We start from the raw sequence: 15,872 nt of genomic DNA on the forward strand, positions 1-15,872 counted from the left end.
TTTAAATATTGGTGTTGGAGAGTTCACAATTTCTCTGTTCTAACCATGGGAAAATTTAAAAATACTATGGTTTTAAAGTAAAAAGTAAGTGGAGATATGTCAGTACTCAAAGAGAAAATATTTCTTCAAGAAACAGATACTAATACTTCTATTTATTTTTGCACATTCCTGTTAGAGGCTGTTAGGTGTAATAAGATTCCTGGAGGCCAGCAAAGAGGAAGCCATGCCCAGCTGTTGGGAAAGTCAGAGGCCAGTCCTGGCAGCACTCCAAAACAAAGCACAGGAAGTCAGATCAACCCAGACAGACACAAGATGGCTGACAAGGCAGGCTGGAAATCCTTGACCAAATAAGGAAGACAAATAAGGCACAAAACCCTGCTTCCCAGAAATTCCCACCCCAAGTAACGAATATTCCACCCCTCTTGTTAACAAGTTTCAATAAAAGATAGAAACCCAAACTGTGGGGTGTGTATCTCTCTCTGCCGCTGTCTCTCTGTCCCTCTCTTTCGCCTGTTCTCGCATCTTGAGTGCAATTTTGCTTAAATAAATATTCCTCCTTGTGTTGCTCATCCCTTGTGTTGTGTCTGTCCTTGAATTCTCTCTTGTGATAAGACCACATGCCTTTGGCAACATCTTTGGGATAGGGTAAGCCTAGGCCTCAGGGTCCGGGGTCTCCCCAATTCACCTAGCAATGTTCCTGTGCACAGTTACCCCTACAGGTTAGTCCCCTTTAGTTTATCTTACTTTATTGTTCACATAATGACTCTGTTGTTCATATAATGCCGTGGCATTAACAAAATTCATCTCAGGCATTTCTGGCTTTCACTACTGGAATTTGATTAGTCAACCTGTTGTATCGGTGGCCACCATGACTTAAAGATATAAATTTATTACTTGAAATATAAATGACACAGTCAAAGAGAGAGAAAAATGTAGCTAAAGTGGGTTACCAGGATATGCAGAGAATTAATGAAGCAAGCCCTGATATTTGTGGCTCCATCATCACATTTTTCTCTCACTGATCCTCCTGCCTCTCTCTTATAAGGCCTTTGTGATTATATTGGGCCTACTTGGATAATCCAGGCTAATCTATCCATCTCAGGATCCTCAATTTAATCCCATCTACAGTCTTTCCCAAGTAAGGTAACATACTAATGAATTTTAGGGATTAGGACATGGATTCATTTGGGGGCTATTTTCCACCTACCACACTGACCAATGAACTTGCATGTCCAACCCCTTGACAGCCATTCATGTCTTACTGCACATACAAACATTGACATGTGGGTCAGGAAGCTCCGTCCAAGTTCCAAGAGTAAACTCAGTTTTGAGCTCACCAACAAAGTTGTAGTCCATGCTGAGACCTGCGAATTTTCTTGTTTGTCTCATCATTTATGACCATTTCTAGTGTTTGTAGTTTTACGGTACATTCTGTTTTTTTTTTTTTTTTTTTTTTTATAAAGTCTTAGAAAGTGTTAGGTAAAGAGGTTGAAGGAAATATACTTCTTGTTGGGAAAAAAGAGAATCATTGAAAGTCAATCTTACTCTTTAATTTTGCTTTAGTTTTTCAGGAAGATTTTAAATAAACATGTCTTTCTAAATATGTGGATGGGACTGTAATGTATTTCCTTATCAAAGTGTAACTCATTCTATGCTTGGAAAATGTTAAAACATGGAAAACTATATAGCTTTACTTTTGGAGGTCTCCTAGCACCAAAGTAGGAAAAAAATATCATGAGTCAAATAATAGGAATTTATTTATTTGGGAGAAGTCTTGGAGAAATAGAAGATGGATAGCCTGAATCACAAGACCATTCAAGTTCAATGATTAGTTCTGTTCTTTATCCGAATTTTTAGGAGTAAAATTTTAACACAAGCTTCTAAGTCCATGAAAAATTATATTTAAAAAATACTCAAATCTTCTGCAGGATACTTCATTTTATGGATAGGAGTATTAATTAACTAAAACCTTCATCTTAAAATGACTTCAAGAACCATCAAATTCTAGAGATGGAAGGGTCCCTAGAGACAACACATTTAAACCTCCTTCTTCTATGAATTGGCAAATTGAACTCTAGAGAGCTTGAGGGGCAAAGAGCTCCAGGGTCACCTGGATTGGTAGTGGTGCCCAGGTTCAGGATCCAAGTCTCTAAGCTCCCAGTGCAGGCTCTCATCACTTTGGCATTTCACTTCCTGATTCTATTTCATTTTTCTCCTGCCCTTTTTTATTTTTCCTTGTATACTTGGAACAATAACTAGGTCCAGCAAAGAAAACTCAGATTGTACTGACATCACCTTTCTGGCAATAGAGAGAGGTATCATAGTGAAGGGAAAAGGAATTTGAAACTTTCTTTTTATAGATTTCCATCTTTTCATGTGAAGTCCTTCTCACTAGAGAAAACTGAGAATTGGTTGGAAAAGGAAAGAGCTACTAAGAAAAAAAAATTATGTAGAATAATCTAAGAAGTCCTTCTCTCTTTCTTCTTGTTTTGCCCTGAACTTCTCCGTCTCTGGAACTCAGGCCAGCAAATTTCCCCTAGTTCTCAGTAAGAGTTAGGTGCTCTAGTCCTAATCATAATCATAACCCTGATATTAAAAAGAATCTAGTCTTTCATTTGAGCTTCAAAAACCACAAAACACCATATCATCATTCTTTCCTTTCAGACTGCCCTTCATATTTATCAAATAGATTTGAGGTATTGGATTTTTCAGGAGTCTCAACTAGTTAAATTTACTCAGATTTTCCTTTACTTCTTTAGGGACGACAAGAGATAATTTACATCTAAGACTATGAATAACATTTCTCTTTCCAGAAAAACTGGATAATCATATTGATATTCTTAGTAGACACTTCCTAATAACTTTTTGGTTTAGAAAAGAAGATAATACAAATTCTAAATTTCCATACAGTGAAAATTCATACATTTGAAGAAAAACAATCATTCTCTTAATTCTAATGGAGAAATTTTTGAAAAGAAAAGTACAAAATAAAGGAATCCTAGACCTCAGGGTCTATACTTATCCTTAGCCCTTGATACTTGTGAAAATATGTTTTGGAATGGACCTACGTTCATGATGATTTTTATTCTTTTAATGGAGCCAAATTAGTCTGTTGTACAACTCTGAGATTTTGTCCATAGGACACAACATCAACAAATAAACCCACTTAAGAGACCAAACAAATAAAAAAAAACCTTTGATCATACTCCTATTTTCCTTCATTCTCTGGTGGCTGGAAAAGTATCATGTCACCCAGAACATGGAACACATCTACTCTACCAGTTAGGGTGTGTGCACTCTCCAGTTCCGACTCTGTCTCTTGGCTCAGCTCTCAGTTTTACAGAAGCTCTGTGTGTAGCCATAAAGCAGTCACCCTAATTTTGGGTCTGAGGTAGCAGTCATTTTAATCTTGTCTAGATCTGAACACGGCACCTCATGACCACTCCAATCCTGATAGAGGCACATTTGAGAGATGAAGCAGTCTGAGACAGTAATAAAATAGTCTGATCCTGCCTCTGGCTTGACCTACATTATCTCTTTTGAAAGTGCCTCTGGTAAAAAGGGCAATGGAGACCTAGGAAAATCATACTGAGCTTGTTACTTCTTACCATATCTGGGGTATGGGGTTGGTGTTGAGGTGTGAGGAACACCCCCTCTTCTCTGGCTGAATTTCAGCTGGGGTCCCTAGGAATTGGAGCCAAATTCCCTGGCACATAGGGGTAGGAAGAGAAGTCTGGGTGCCTATACATGGGTGCTCCATGGGACCCCTGTACCATCTGAAACTCACGTACCTCCTGCTGTGAGCAACCCCCCGCCTCCCTTGTGCTACTAAGATGAGGGTCCCTGTGGGCAGTCCTGTTTGGGGAACCAGATACTAAACTTTGGTCCTCTTCTTGGCTTCTTTTCAAGTCTTAGGTCATTTCTTAGGCTTTTTTTTTTTTTTTTTTCCCTAGTAAAGTTATACACAGATATTTTATCTCCCTGAACTGCTATTTTGTTTTTGGTGCTGGTGATATCTACATATTTGACAAGCCATTCACAGCTTTTGGAGAAAGAGGAATACCAAATATTCCTTTAATAGATAATTTAAGTGAGATTTGTCTCTCAACTGTTGAAGGACAGTGTAAGAAGAAGAGTGTAAGAAGAAGACAGTTATTGCCAAGAGTTGAAAGCAGGAAATGGACTTACCATCACCACCATCAGCTAGGATAACCACCTTGGTGGTGGGGAACTGGGCTCCCAGTCGCCCTCCCATTGGCAGGCTCAGTGAAATGCTAAAGAATTCTTCCTGTTCATAGAGGGAGTCATCGATGATCAAGACCCGGCAGCTCTTCTCAACCTCATCCTTGTCAAAGTGGACGATGCTGGTGTGGCCTTCTGGACGAGAGATGTAGTCGGAGAAAGATAACACTGTGGAAGGAATGGAGCCTGTGGCAGAACCTATAGGAACATGGGATGGAACAGAGAAGGTGAAAAGAAATGGAATTAAGTAGGAAACCTGTTCCCCACTGGTTCTTCAAACTCTTTTGAGGTAATAGCATTGAGCACAATGTTGTATAACTTATAAATCACAACTATCTCTGACAGTCACAGATATTAATATTGTAATTAGAAAACTTTCAGAACCAACCCTGGTATTTTGACATGATCCACAGTTAGTGGTCTCTAAACAGGGTATGTATTGAATAAGGTCTGTTTGGATTAGGGGCTAAATAAACTGAAGGATCGTAAAATCCTAGGCCTGGTTTATCTCAATTTGTTCATGTTACAGATGGGAACACTGAAGTGTGGAGAGATGAGAACCAGAGAACCATGAGGTGGTCATGGTGCAGACCCTTCCTGCAGTGGCAGAGCTGCAAAATGGAAACTATATGCTCATTAAATAATAACAAATTTCCATTTCCTTCTCCCCACCCCACTCCCAGTTTCTGGCAATCACCATGAATTTGTCAACTATAGGTACTTCATGTTAGTGGAATTTTTTTTTTATTAAGTTTTTTTTTTTTTTTTTGGTGACTGGCTTTTTCATTGAGCACAGTGTCCTCAAGTTTCATCCATGTAGTAGCATGTGATGGGATTTTCTTCCTTTTTTTTTTAAGACTGATTAGTAGTCCATTGTGTGTATAAACCACGTTTTGTCTATCCATCCATTTGTCCATGAATACTTGGGTTGCTTCACCTTGGCTATTGTGAATGAATGTTGCTACAAATAAGGGTGTGCAAAGATCTCTTCAACTTTGCTTTAAACTTCTTTGGATATATACCCAGAAATGGAATTGCTGGACCATGTAACAGTTCTATTTTTGATTTTTTTTTTTTTTTTAAGATTTTATTTATTTATTTGTCGGAGAGAGAGCGAGCGAGAGTGAGCACAGGCAGACAGAGTGGAAGGCAGAGTCAGGGTGAAGCAGGCTCCCTGCGGGGCAAGGATCCCGATGCGGGACTCGATCCCAGGACGCCGGGATCATGACCTGAGCCGAAGGCAGCTGCCCAACCAACTGAGCCACCCAGGCGTCCCCTATTTTTGATTTTTTGAGCAACTTCTGTACTGTCTTCCATAGTAACTGTACCATCTTCCAATCCCCACCTTGATCCTAAGAGTTCAAGTCAGTGCATTTTTTTTGCAGTATTAAAAAAATAGCAACACACAGATTGAGAGCTGAAAGAGTAGAAAGTAGTCACAGTAACCTAAATGACTTAGGCAGACCAGATTGAGGTAGAACAAAGAGTGTTGTAAAATAACTCAATTTATTAAATAAGCAATTTTTGAAAGCCTAAATATTTCTCACCACACTTCTCTTATTGAGAAGCAGGGGGATATAGCAGTGAACCTCCGAACTGACACTCTAGTCTTGCAAGGGTCTCTCTTTCTTGTAGCTGTGGTAAATGCGTACCTGAGGGCTAATGCCAATGTCCACAGTCTTCTCGCTAATGGGAGTCAATATAAATACAAGTTGATATCTACATGCATGTCTACGTACAACTTGTTAAAAAATGAAAATGCTTTCCAAATTGACTTTCTAGGTTTTGCTGTGAGGGGCACTAACTCACAAAATGTTTCAGGATGACTTTTCAATAGAACAAATTTTAGAATTATCAGGTAGTAACAAATGGACTGTTTGGTTATTCTGGGAACTTAAAAAAAGGTTAGAGTCAGAGGGGCTGATGAGAAGAAAACTTGTTTACAAAGGCAGAGGGCAGGAACTGCTAGACATGGATAGCTATGGCAGGGGGTGGGGGGGAGGATGAGCAGATTCTGGGGAAGCTAGCCAAGTCCCAGTGCCAGCCTGTGTTTTGAAATTTGTTCCTTCATGACGTTCCCTCCTGCTTCAATCCTGTGAAATCCATGCATTGAAAAGCTTTCTGAGCTAAGTCAGGAAGGACAGGCTGGTCCTTAGGATGTCAGAGGCAAGGCCATCAACAAGCACTAGAGAAAAGCACTTCCCAGTTAAACAGAGAGGTAAGTGGCTCCAAGACAAGATGCTCACAGGACATGATGGCACCCTATTGGGGAGACTTTTTAAGCTTCAGAATATACACACAAAATGGAAAAAAGGACATAAAGTCTTATAATAATCTGATTAGATAACAAACAACCCTTTAGGATGCTTTTCTAAGAGTGCAAAGTTTAGAAGGGATGATACATGAGAATACACTTTTTTCTTTCCCCTAGTCATCTGGGGTGCAGAATGTTGATATGACAGCCGATGTGAAAAAACGACTTTATCAGAAACTGCACATTTAGCTCCTCAGGATAAATACTAAAAGTAGATACACACTGAACTTGCATAGTGAGTATCTAATGTTATCTTTACTAAATAGCAACTATCTTTATTAAATCTTTTTTGCAATGTATTTTGTCTAGTGAACGGTCAAATAATGATTTATCATAGTTCATAAAACAAAAGTGAGTGGGATTTTCCCCTTTTCCATTCAATTTTTTCAGCTGATTGATCCACTTGGTGAAAGAGACATTCATTTAAATAGGTAGCTTTCCGGCTTCAGTGAAAGACTGAAATATAACTCTTATTGAAAATCGTTTGGCCATGGAAGTCTGCTAAAAGAAAAAGTAAAACAGTACATTTCAGCATTTTTTAGCAAGTTAAAAAAAAGATTTATTTATTTATTCTTGGAAAGGGAGAGAGTGTGTGTGTGTATGGGCACAGGGGCAGAGGTAGAGAGAGAGAGAGAGAGAACCTCATGCAGACTCCTGGTTGAGCATGGAGCCAGAGCCTGGGGCTTGATTCCAGGGCCCAGAGATCATGAGCTGAGCTGGAATCAAGGCTCTGCTGCTTAACTGACTGAGCCACCCAGGCCCACCCAGCAAAATTTTTTAAAACACCAGCATTGATAGAAAAGAGTCTAATTTACTTCTCATTTAATAAAAAAAATTCAGTTTATCTAAATGACCCAGTCTTCCTAGGATTCTGGAAATTTTACTTTGGAAAACCAATGATCAGTTATATGTAGTAGTCAAGAACAGAGACTACTGGTATTTATTTCAATTTAAATCAAAGCACTGTTTTATTGGTAGCAAGTTAAGAATTCCCAGGAATTCAGAGAGAAAATTCTGTTCCGAAAACATTAACTATAACCTGAGGAATAAGAACAGGTCCTTGGCAAGAGTCTGTATGTATCTCTTATGTAATAGTGAAGCATGTCCAAGGAGTAGGAATGGTGTTCCTGGTTGTTTTCAAAAAGACACTTTAGCAACTGGGCCTCAAGTCTTACAGCCAGTGTTGTTCTATAGCATTTTTGCAGGGAACATTAGAGAAGGCTCTCATATAATAGGTCTCTTGTTGCTTTCGAAGGTAGATTATGAGGCAGGATGGACTGGCTCGTGAGTACCGTTCAGATCTCCAAAATTAAGGTTAGATCTGAGGATTCATTTCATACTAACCTAAGAACTACCCTCTCCCCTCCAGCAGCACCAGCAAGAATGTTTGCTGGTAACGTCTAACAGCTAGCTCTCCCAATAAACAAAATACCAAAAAGTAGCCTTTGCCGATTTTTGCCACGTAAATATCAGTGTGAAGTCAGAACCTAGATTTGGGATGACGACATACACAACTGACTCTTACCCTCAGTTTCTAGCAGGATCCAGCATGCCACTGCATCGTTGATGATGATGGCATAGATTTTACCCGATCCACGCCCATCTCAGACTCTGTTACTGGGAGTCTGAGAATCTATGAAGTTATTTTAAAAAAACAAAACAATTTTTTCTTTATAGAGAGCATATATGGCTCAGTTTCTGTGGCCACATAGTACATTTGCTTTATAAAGATCATAGATCATACTTAAAGTCAGAGAAAGCCCTCTCAAGAAACTATACTAAAGGGCAATAGAATCATCACTATATTATGGTATTTGATAACTTTATGGGGTGGCAAGGGCATTTTATCAATGAGAAAATTGAGGCAGAGAACACCCTGGAGACTTATCTGTGAGTCAAAGATCCATCTCCTGATGGAGCATTTTTACTTCTCCACATTATCTTTAGTTATTATATTACTTAATTATACATTATTTTAAACATACATATTCTCTTTAGTATAGATTTTTATAAGGCAGCACGACAGGAAATCACCTTCTTTAAAAATGCAGCATTTAACTCCTGGTTGGACAGGTCATTGTCAGAAGCCCTGGGCACAGTCCATGTCACGGCTGGGAGGGTCTGTGACTTGGACAGGTGGGGGACGCAAGTGGAGAGAAAGGAAGTGTGGGGAACGCTGAGTTGGAGCAGCATGGGAGTGCTGTCTAGAAGAGTCTTTGGGACACTGTTCCCAGCACTGTGGCTAATTAGGTACTCTGGGAAGCTCTCCCAGCACAAAATATGCAGAAGAAATGTTATTCTGGCTTTTCTGTGCTCATAGGAGTAAAGAAAATCACCAACGGCCAGAATAAAAGAAAAACAATATTCTAAAACCCCTAAACCCCAAATGTCATAAGGCTAGAGAAGGGAATTCCACGTAGAAGCGGTGTGGTCGTGAGAACAAGTACAGCATCATCCCTGCAGGGGGCGCTGCGTCCTGTCCTGAGACTCCATCTGCTTCCAGAACCGAAACTCTGCAGTTAAGCCTGGGATGGAGGCGAGCAGGAGTGTTTCTGGGTCAGCACTGCTCTTAAATCCTGGAGGAAGCAACACAAATCCTCCTCGGAGGAGAGCCTTCACACGTAAAGTCCTCAGATCTTTCACAGACTCAGTCAAATAAATGTGAGAAGATCTTAAACGCATAGAAAAGACAGATCACTGCAAAGGTGACTTTAAACCATGGGTAGCCTTTTTAACAACAACAGTGGGAGCCGGAAGACACTGACAATTCAAAATGCTGGGAGAAAATAACTGTCAATCTAGAACTGCAGGACTGAAGTTGAAATAAAAACTGAAGGAGTTTGCCCTCAGCAAGCCTCTAGTCAAGAATCTTCTAGTTGATCCAAGGTGTAGCTTCTACAACCTATGAACACTCTTATAACCAAATAAATAGACACAGAGGTTTTTGTTTTTGTTTTTGTTTTTGTTTCAAGGCAAAAAAAAAAAAAAGGAGAAAGTCTTCTGTTTGGATGTGCTTGGAACCTGCTCAGAATCATGTGCTTTCTACCTCCTCCTTAACATGACCCAGAGAAACAGCCCAATCAGAGAAGTGGGCTGGACCATGGCCTGTGGTTCACCACACGGTCCTTCGCAAATGGATAAAGTCGATCATTTAAAAACCTCAAACTATTTGACTTGGGGCTGACCAAAACCGCGGATGATTCGGCACCATTCCTGGATTGTTGGTTTTAGGTTTTGTGGTTTGCTCTTCATTGGCTGTTTTTTTTTTTTTTTTTTTTTTCCCCAATAAGAGCAGTTTCCTAACAAGGAAGTGACTATTGAGAAAAAAAAAAAAAAAAGATAAATGACATCTATCTTAAGAATAAAACAGGGCCAAGAACTGATTTGCACACATAGTTCCCAAGGTATCCTTGAGCTTAAAACATTTCACTAGAGAGTTATAGTTCTTCATCATGGAGGGAGTTAATCCCTTCAGCTCTTCTTCTCCCAAAGAATTTTTTTTTTTTTTTTAAATACAATGTTCTTATATCACTGTCCCAGAATACTGATGATGGACCTTACAGACAGGTAGCAAGGACAGGCAATTCCATAGCAGACTGAAACTTTAATGGTGGGACCTTGACATTCCCATCAAAGCACAACATAAAATGAGTCACTCCCTTTATCTAGCAGTAGGTGTCATATGCATTTGGTATTTGTAAATTACTACTAAGTTAAAAAGCATGCATTTGCTTTCCATTCAACCGTTCATACAGTTTATGCTTAATTTACTCATGACAATAAGAATTAGTGAAGATTAATTTTTAATAAATATTCCATAAAAGTTTAAACAACCAAATTAAGGGGTGCTTGTGTGGTACAGTCGGTTAAGCGTCAGGCTCCTGGTTTCGGCTCAGATCATGATCTTGGGGTTGTGGAGATCAAGCCCCAGACTGGGCTCTACACTCAGTGAGGAGCCTGCTTAAGACTCTCTCTCCCAAGGAATCCATCAAAATCCTTGAGGAGAATACAGGCAGCAACCTCTTCGACCTCACCTGCAGCAACATGTTCCTAGGAATATTGCCAAAGCAAGGGAAGTAAGGGCAAAAATGAACTATTGGGACTTCATCAAGATCAAAAGCTTTTGCACAGCAAAGGCAACAGTCAACAAAACCAAAAGACAACTGACAGAATGGGAGAAGATATTTGCAAACAACATATCAGATAAAGGGCTAGTATCCAAAAGCTATAAAGATCTTATCAAACTCAACACCCAAAGAACAAATAATACAATCAAGAAATGGGCAGAGGACATGAACAGACATTTCTGCAAAGAAGATATCCAGACGGCCAACAGACACATGAAAAAGTGCTCCACGTCATTTGGCATCAGGGAAATACAAATCAAAACCACAATGAGATACCACCTCACACCAGTCAGAATGGCTAAAATTAACAAGTCAGGAAATGACAGATGCTGGTGAGGATGTGGAGAAAGGGGAACCCTCCTACACTGTTGGTGGGAATGCAAGCTGGTGCAACCATTCTGGAAAACAGCATGGAAGTTCCTCAAAAAGTTGAAAATAGAGATACCCTATGACCCAGCAATTGCACTACGGGGTATTTATCCTAAAGATACAAACGTAGTGATCTGAAGGGGCATGTGCACCCGAATGTTTATAGCAGCAGTGTCCACAATAGCCAAACTATGGGAAGAACCTAGATGTCCGTCAACAGATGAATGGATGAAGAAGATATATATATATAATGCAGCCATCAAAAGAAATGAAATCTTGCCATTTGTGATGACATGGATGGAACTAGAAGGTATTATGCTGAGAGAAATAAGTCAATCAGAGAAAGACAACTATCATATCATCTCCCTGATATGAGGAAGCGGAGATGCAATGTGGGGGTTTTGGGGGTAGGAAAAGAATAAATGAAACAAGATGGGATCAGAAGGGAGATAAGCCATAAGAAACTCTTAATCTCACAAAACAAACTAAGGGTTGCTGGGGGGAGGAGGGTAGGGAGAGGGTGGTGAGGTATGGAGATTGGGGAGGGTATGTGCTATGGTGAGTGCTGTGAAGTGTGTAAGCCTGGCGATTCACAGATCTGTACCCCTGGGGCTAATAATACATTATATGTTCATAAAAAAATAAAAAAATTATAAGAAAAAAGAAAAAATCTCTCTCCCTCTCCTTCTGCCTCTTCCCCCATGCTCTCTCTCTCTCTAAAAAACAAATAAATCTTTAAATAACCAAATTAAACACTTACTCTCTGAGATTTTTTAGTATCTGTGGGGATTAAGTGAGGATAGATACCACAATGGCACTCAAATGTGCATACAAAATTTACAAGTTCTCTGTCTCCTGTGATTCCAGAGAGGTGTGCTAGAATTGGTGTAACCATGAACACTGTGGCTTTGTACTCCAGGGAAAGACCCTGGCCCTGTTATACTTTTTAAACTTATTTTTATTTTTTACTGAAAGCATGAGAACTATCTTTTGTGTGGGTCAAGACTCAGGTACTGAGCAGTGTGAATTGTGTGTCCCAGCTAAGTAGGGAGTTTTCTGGGAATATCCATCTTGAACTCAGAGACTTTATTGGAAGTCGGGTCCCACTGAGGAGTTCTATGGGAAGCTAGATCTGGGTGTAGCTTCTCCCATGTGGAATGGACACATCCCTTTATTCTAAATGACTCATTGTCAAACCTTCTGAACTTCCTAGTTTGTTCTGCTGATCTTTCCACAATGCAGCTCTTTCTAGAAGCAGAGGGATGGACAGACCTTGGTGGTCCTTTCCAGTTTAGCAATTGCAACTGGTCTTCCAAGTTGGTCTATTTACCCCCTCATTTCTCCCATTCACATCTGGGAAACTCTAGAACCCTTGTCTTCCAGACAGTATGAGTAGTGTGGGCAGAGAATATGCCACTGGTATCAGAAGAAGCCCAGCTGGAAGCCTAGAGCAGAGGATGAGCACTGGTCTCTGCCCAGCTGCAGCCCCTCCCCCGCATCCCCAGGTCCTCATTCATTCTAAGACTTGAAATAGAGCCCAGACTAGAGTTGGAAGAGAGAGTAAAGCACGTCCTCCCAGGGATCACCTGGCAAAGAAGACCTCAAGGACTGCCTCACCTTGTAATTTCTTCTCCTTGCTTTTCACTTCCTGTGCGGGATAACATTCACATTAAAATGTAAGTTACATGTAGCTGGCAGTGTCTGATGCCAGGGGAGAGGGGAGTCTTAGTTAAAAGAACAGGCTTTAATGAACAGGGACATTTATCTCTGGATATAAAGCCAAAAACAAACGTGAAGATCTCGAAGATGTCTTGTCCTTGTAGTTGGCTTTGAAAAATCTCAAAATGAATTACCTGCTTACTGCCAAATTCCTTGTCCTCAGGGCAGAGGAGAATTTATTCTCATTCTTTTCCTCAACCTTGGCACTATTAATAGATTGGGTAGATGATTCTCAATTGTGGGGGCTGTGTCCTGAATTGTTGGGTGTTTAGCAAGTGTGAGCATAGATTTGGAGAGATTGCACAAATGAATGGAGCGTGGTCAGGCCAGATATAAAAACAGAAATCTGACCCACCCTCTGCAGCCACCCATCTATGATGTGAAACCACTACCTCTTGCAACATTTGGCTGCAAACGGTCAGGACTTAGTAACCGCCAGCTTCTCTAATTTTTGCCCTGGCTTCCAATTTAGGACCAACCAGAGAAAGCCGAACATACTTCTCTAATCAAACATGTAGGCCTCCAGCTTTCTTAAGCCAACAGCCTCCAATCAAGGGATGCCTTCCCTTTTTTTCCCATTATGAAGCTGTGCACTCCTCTGCCTGCCTTTGAATCTCTGCCAAATGCAAGTGATGGTGGCTGACCCCATAGCTATAGTGAGCTCTGAATAAATTAGCCTGGGAGAGAAGTAATATATATATTTGGTTTCTGTTCCTGTTTCCTGGCACACAAGCTCCTCAAACCCTAGAATCTTTGAAGTGATTTGTCTTTTTGCATGCTAATGAGATGAGTGGTGGTGGGGGCTCCTAGATAACATTGGGGGTGGGACACTGGTTGCTGGGGAAACCAACCAGTGATTAGAGGGTTAGGATTTTCAGCCCCACCCCTAAGGCCCAGGGAAGGGAGAGGAGCTGGGGGATGATTTAATCACCAATGGCCAATAATTTAATCAACCATGCCTATGTGATGAAGTCTCCAGAAAAAAAAGCCTAACCAACGTGTTCAGAAAGCTTGAGGGTTGCTGAACACCTCTAAGTGCTGGGAAGGGGACACGCCCAGAGAGGACAAGGTTGCTCTGTGCCGCTTTCCACATAACCTTGCCTGTCCATTTCTTCCATCTGGTGGTTTCTGAGTTGTATCCTTTACAGCAAACCTGTAATCTAGGAAGTAAATGGTTTCCTGAGTTTTTGTAGGCTGTTCTAGAAAATTATCAAACCCAAACAAGGGTAGTGGGAACCTCCAGTAGGTCAGAAACACAGTGACAACTATGTTGTCTGGTGGGATGGAGCCCTTACCCTGTAGGGTCTGTGTTATCTCCAGGTAGATGTCATCCGAAATAAATTTTAGGACACCCAGCTGATGTATGCAGAAACTGGAGAATTGCTTAGTATGGGAAAAACCTGCACACTTCTGATGTCGGAGATGAAATATGGTGTGAGTGTAGAAATATGTAGTTTACTTTTATAGTTTATTCTTCTTCTCATTTGTGTGGTCTTCTTATAGGTCCATCGTTTTTGTCTATTACTTAGTTCTAATGAGTGAAAAAAACACAACCTTGACAGACTGGGCAGAGGACAGCTAAATTTTGACTGTATAGAAATGGAGAGGTCAGAAAGAATGGGACGTTGTTTTGAGGGATAAGGACACCTGGGCCCATGATTGGGGGCATTTTTCATTGTTGGCAGTGGAGAGGGAGGAGAAGAAGAGACTGAGTAGCACATACAGACTATTTTACTTTGTTTCTTAGGTGCAATGAGGGCTATTAAAAATAAGAATCCCTTATTTATATTTTCTACCAGCATATTTAAACTATTTTCACATAAAATGTCTCATTTGACCCTCAAACAACTTTATGAGGTAGTTACAACATATTTTTTTGTCCCAATTTCCAGTGAAATTTTACCCTTGGTTCAAGAGAGCAGCTACAGCCGAATTAGGGCACCTGCATATGGTCACAAGGTTGTCAGGCAGCAGGGTAGGGTCCCGGGCTGATCCAGGCTTCCGTCCTCCACACGCTTGGCTTACTACCCAGCTACTCCCCACAGCCCCACAGTTCTGCCTGAGAATCTTATTCCTGGATGTCAGCACCCTGCAAAGCCTCCTACCTTCATGTGTAGAGCAAATGACCGTTAGTTCTTGGCTAGCATCCCCAGACCGTCTTACTGGAATCAAAAGCTCTCCAACATGCTCCTCTATTTTGTATTCTGCCTCTGGAATATAAACCGTTGATTCTAGAAAAGATGGTAGAAGATACTTCAGCAAGACTTCAAGTGGACTGGTGATAACTGGTGATATTTTAAACTGAGTAGAAATGTACATAGTCTTTGACCCCTACATTTTTCAAACATGATTAACCATATGAGATGTAGTTGGGATAGAAAATGTTTCATATTAAGTGGAGCTAGAGAGGCAGTGGAATTAGGTTTGGGAGGCTTTTGAAAGGTTTAAAAGGAAAGCTAGCACTAAAATGGAAGGGAAAATCTTGCAACAATTATGTCTTTTTTTTTTTAAATCAAATTTTAGGTCTTCTAGAGATCACACATTTCTACCCTTGCTTTACTTTTACTGCTTATATATAATTTTGTGATGCTTTCAACTGTCAGGTAATCTAATTGATTAATGCAGAAAACATTTTTTTCCCTGCTTTATTCAACAAACATTTTATTCAACACTTATTGTACTGATATTGTGTGGAAGACACTGGCCAATTAATATTTTGAGAAAAATAAGTTACTGGTTTTCTCTTGATTTTCTTATTAAGCTTTTTATTTTAGTTCTGGTATAGTTAACATATTCCTACCTTTAATCTTTAAAATAACATACCCATTGGGGTCTACTGAGCTCTGTGTGTGCGTCTGTATGTACGCACACGTGTGTATATTTCTGCATGTATACACATTATCAGAACATTCACTGAAATATAAATATGAATATTGGTTATCTCTTGTTGATGGAATTACATGTGGTATTTTCCTTTGGGTTTTTCAACATTTGCCAAGGCTATTCATTAAGCATGCATTGTGCAATTAAATGTGTGGGTTTGTTTTAAAAAAATAGAAATTTAAATGGGTTGTTCCTACTCCCAGAGTGAAGTGGACAAT

The 15,872-nt window shown here is 40.2% G+C and overlaps 1 protein-coding gene across 2 annotated transcripts in view; it reads right to left on the reverse strand.

Annotated features, from left to right (window-relative positions):
• Window positions 1–15,872, reverse strand: part of FREM3 (FRAS1 related extracellular matrix 3) — a 109,772-nt gene that overhangs the window by 38,594 nt on the left and 55,306 nt on the right. For both annotated transcript variants that reach the window (XM_032332391.1, XM_032332390.1), the window contains exons 5-6: window positions 14,877–15,002; window positions 4,189–4,440 (exon numbers count right to left, since the gene is read on the reverse strand). In XM_032332391.1, coding sequence (XP_032188282.1) covers window positions 4,189–4,440; window positions 14,877–15,002 — 378 coding nt within the window. The remainder of the gene's footprint in view (window positions 1–4,188; window positions 4,441–14,876; window positions 15,003–15,872) is intronic.

This window comes from Mustela erminea, chromosome 2 (genome assembly GCF_009829155.1).
Source record: "Mustela erminea isolate mMusErm1 chromosome 2, mMusErm1.Pri, whole genome shotgun sequence".
Taxonomy (NCBI): Eukaryota; Metazoa; Chordata; class Mammalia; order Carnivora; family Mustelidae; genus Mustela; species Mustela erminea.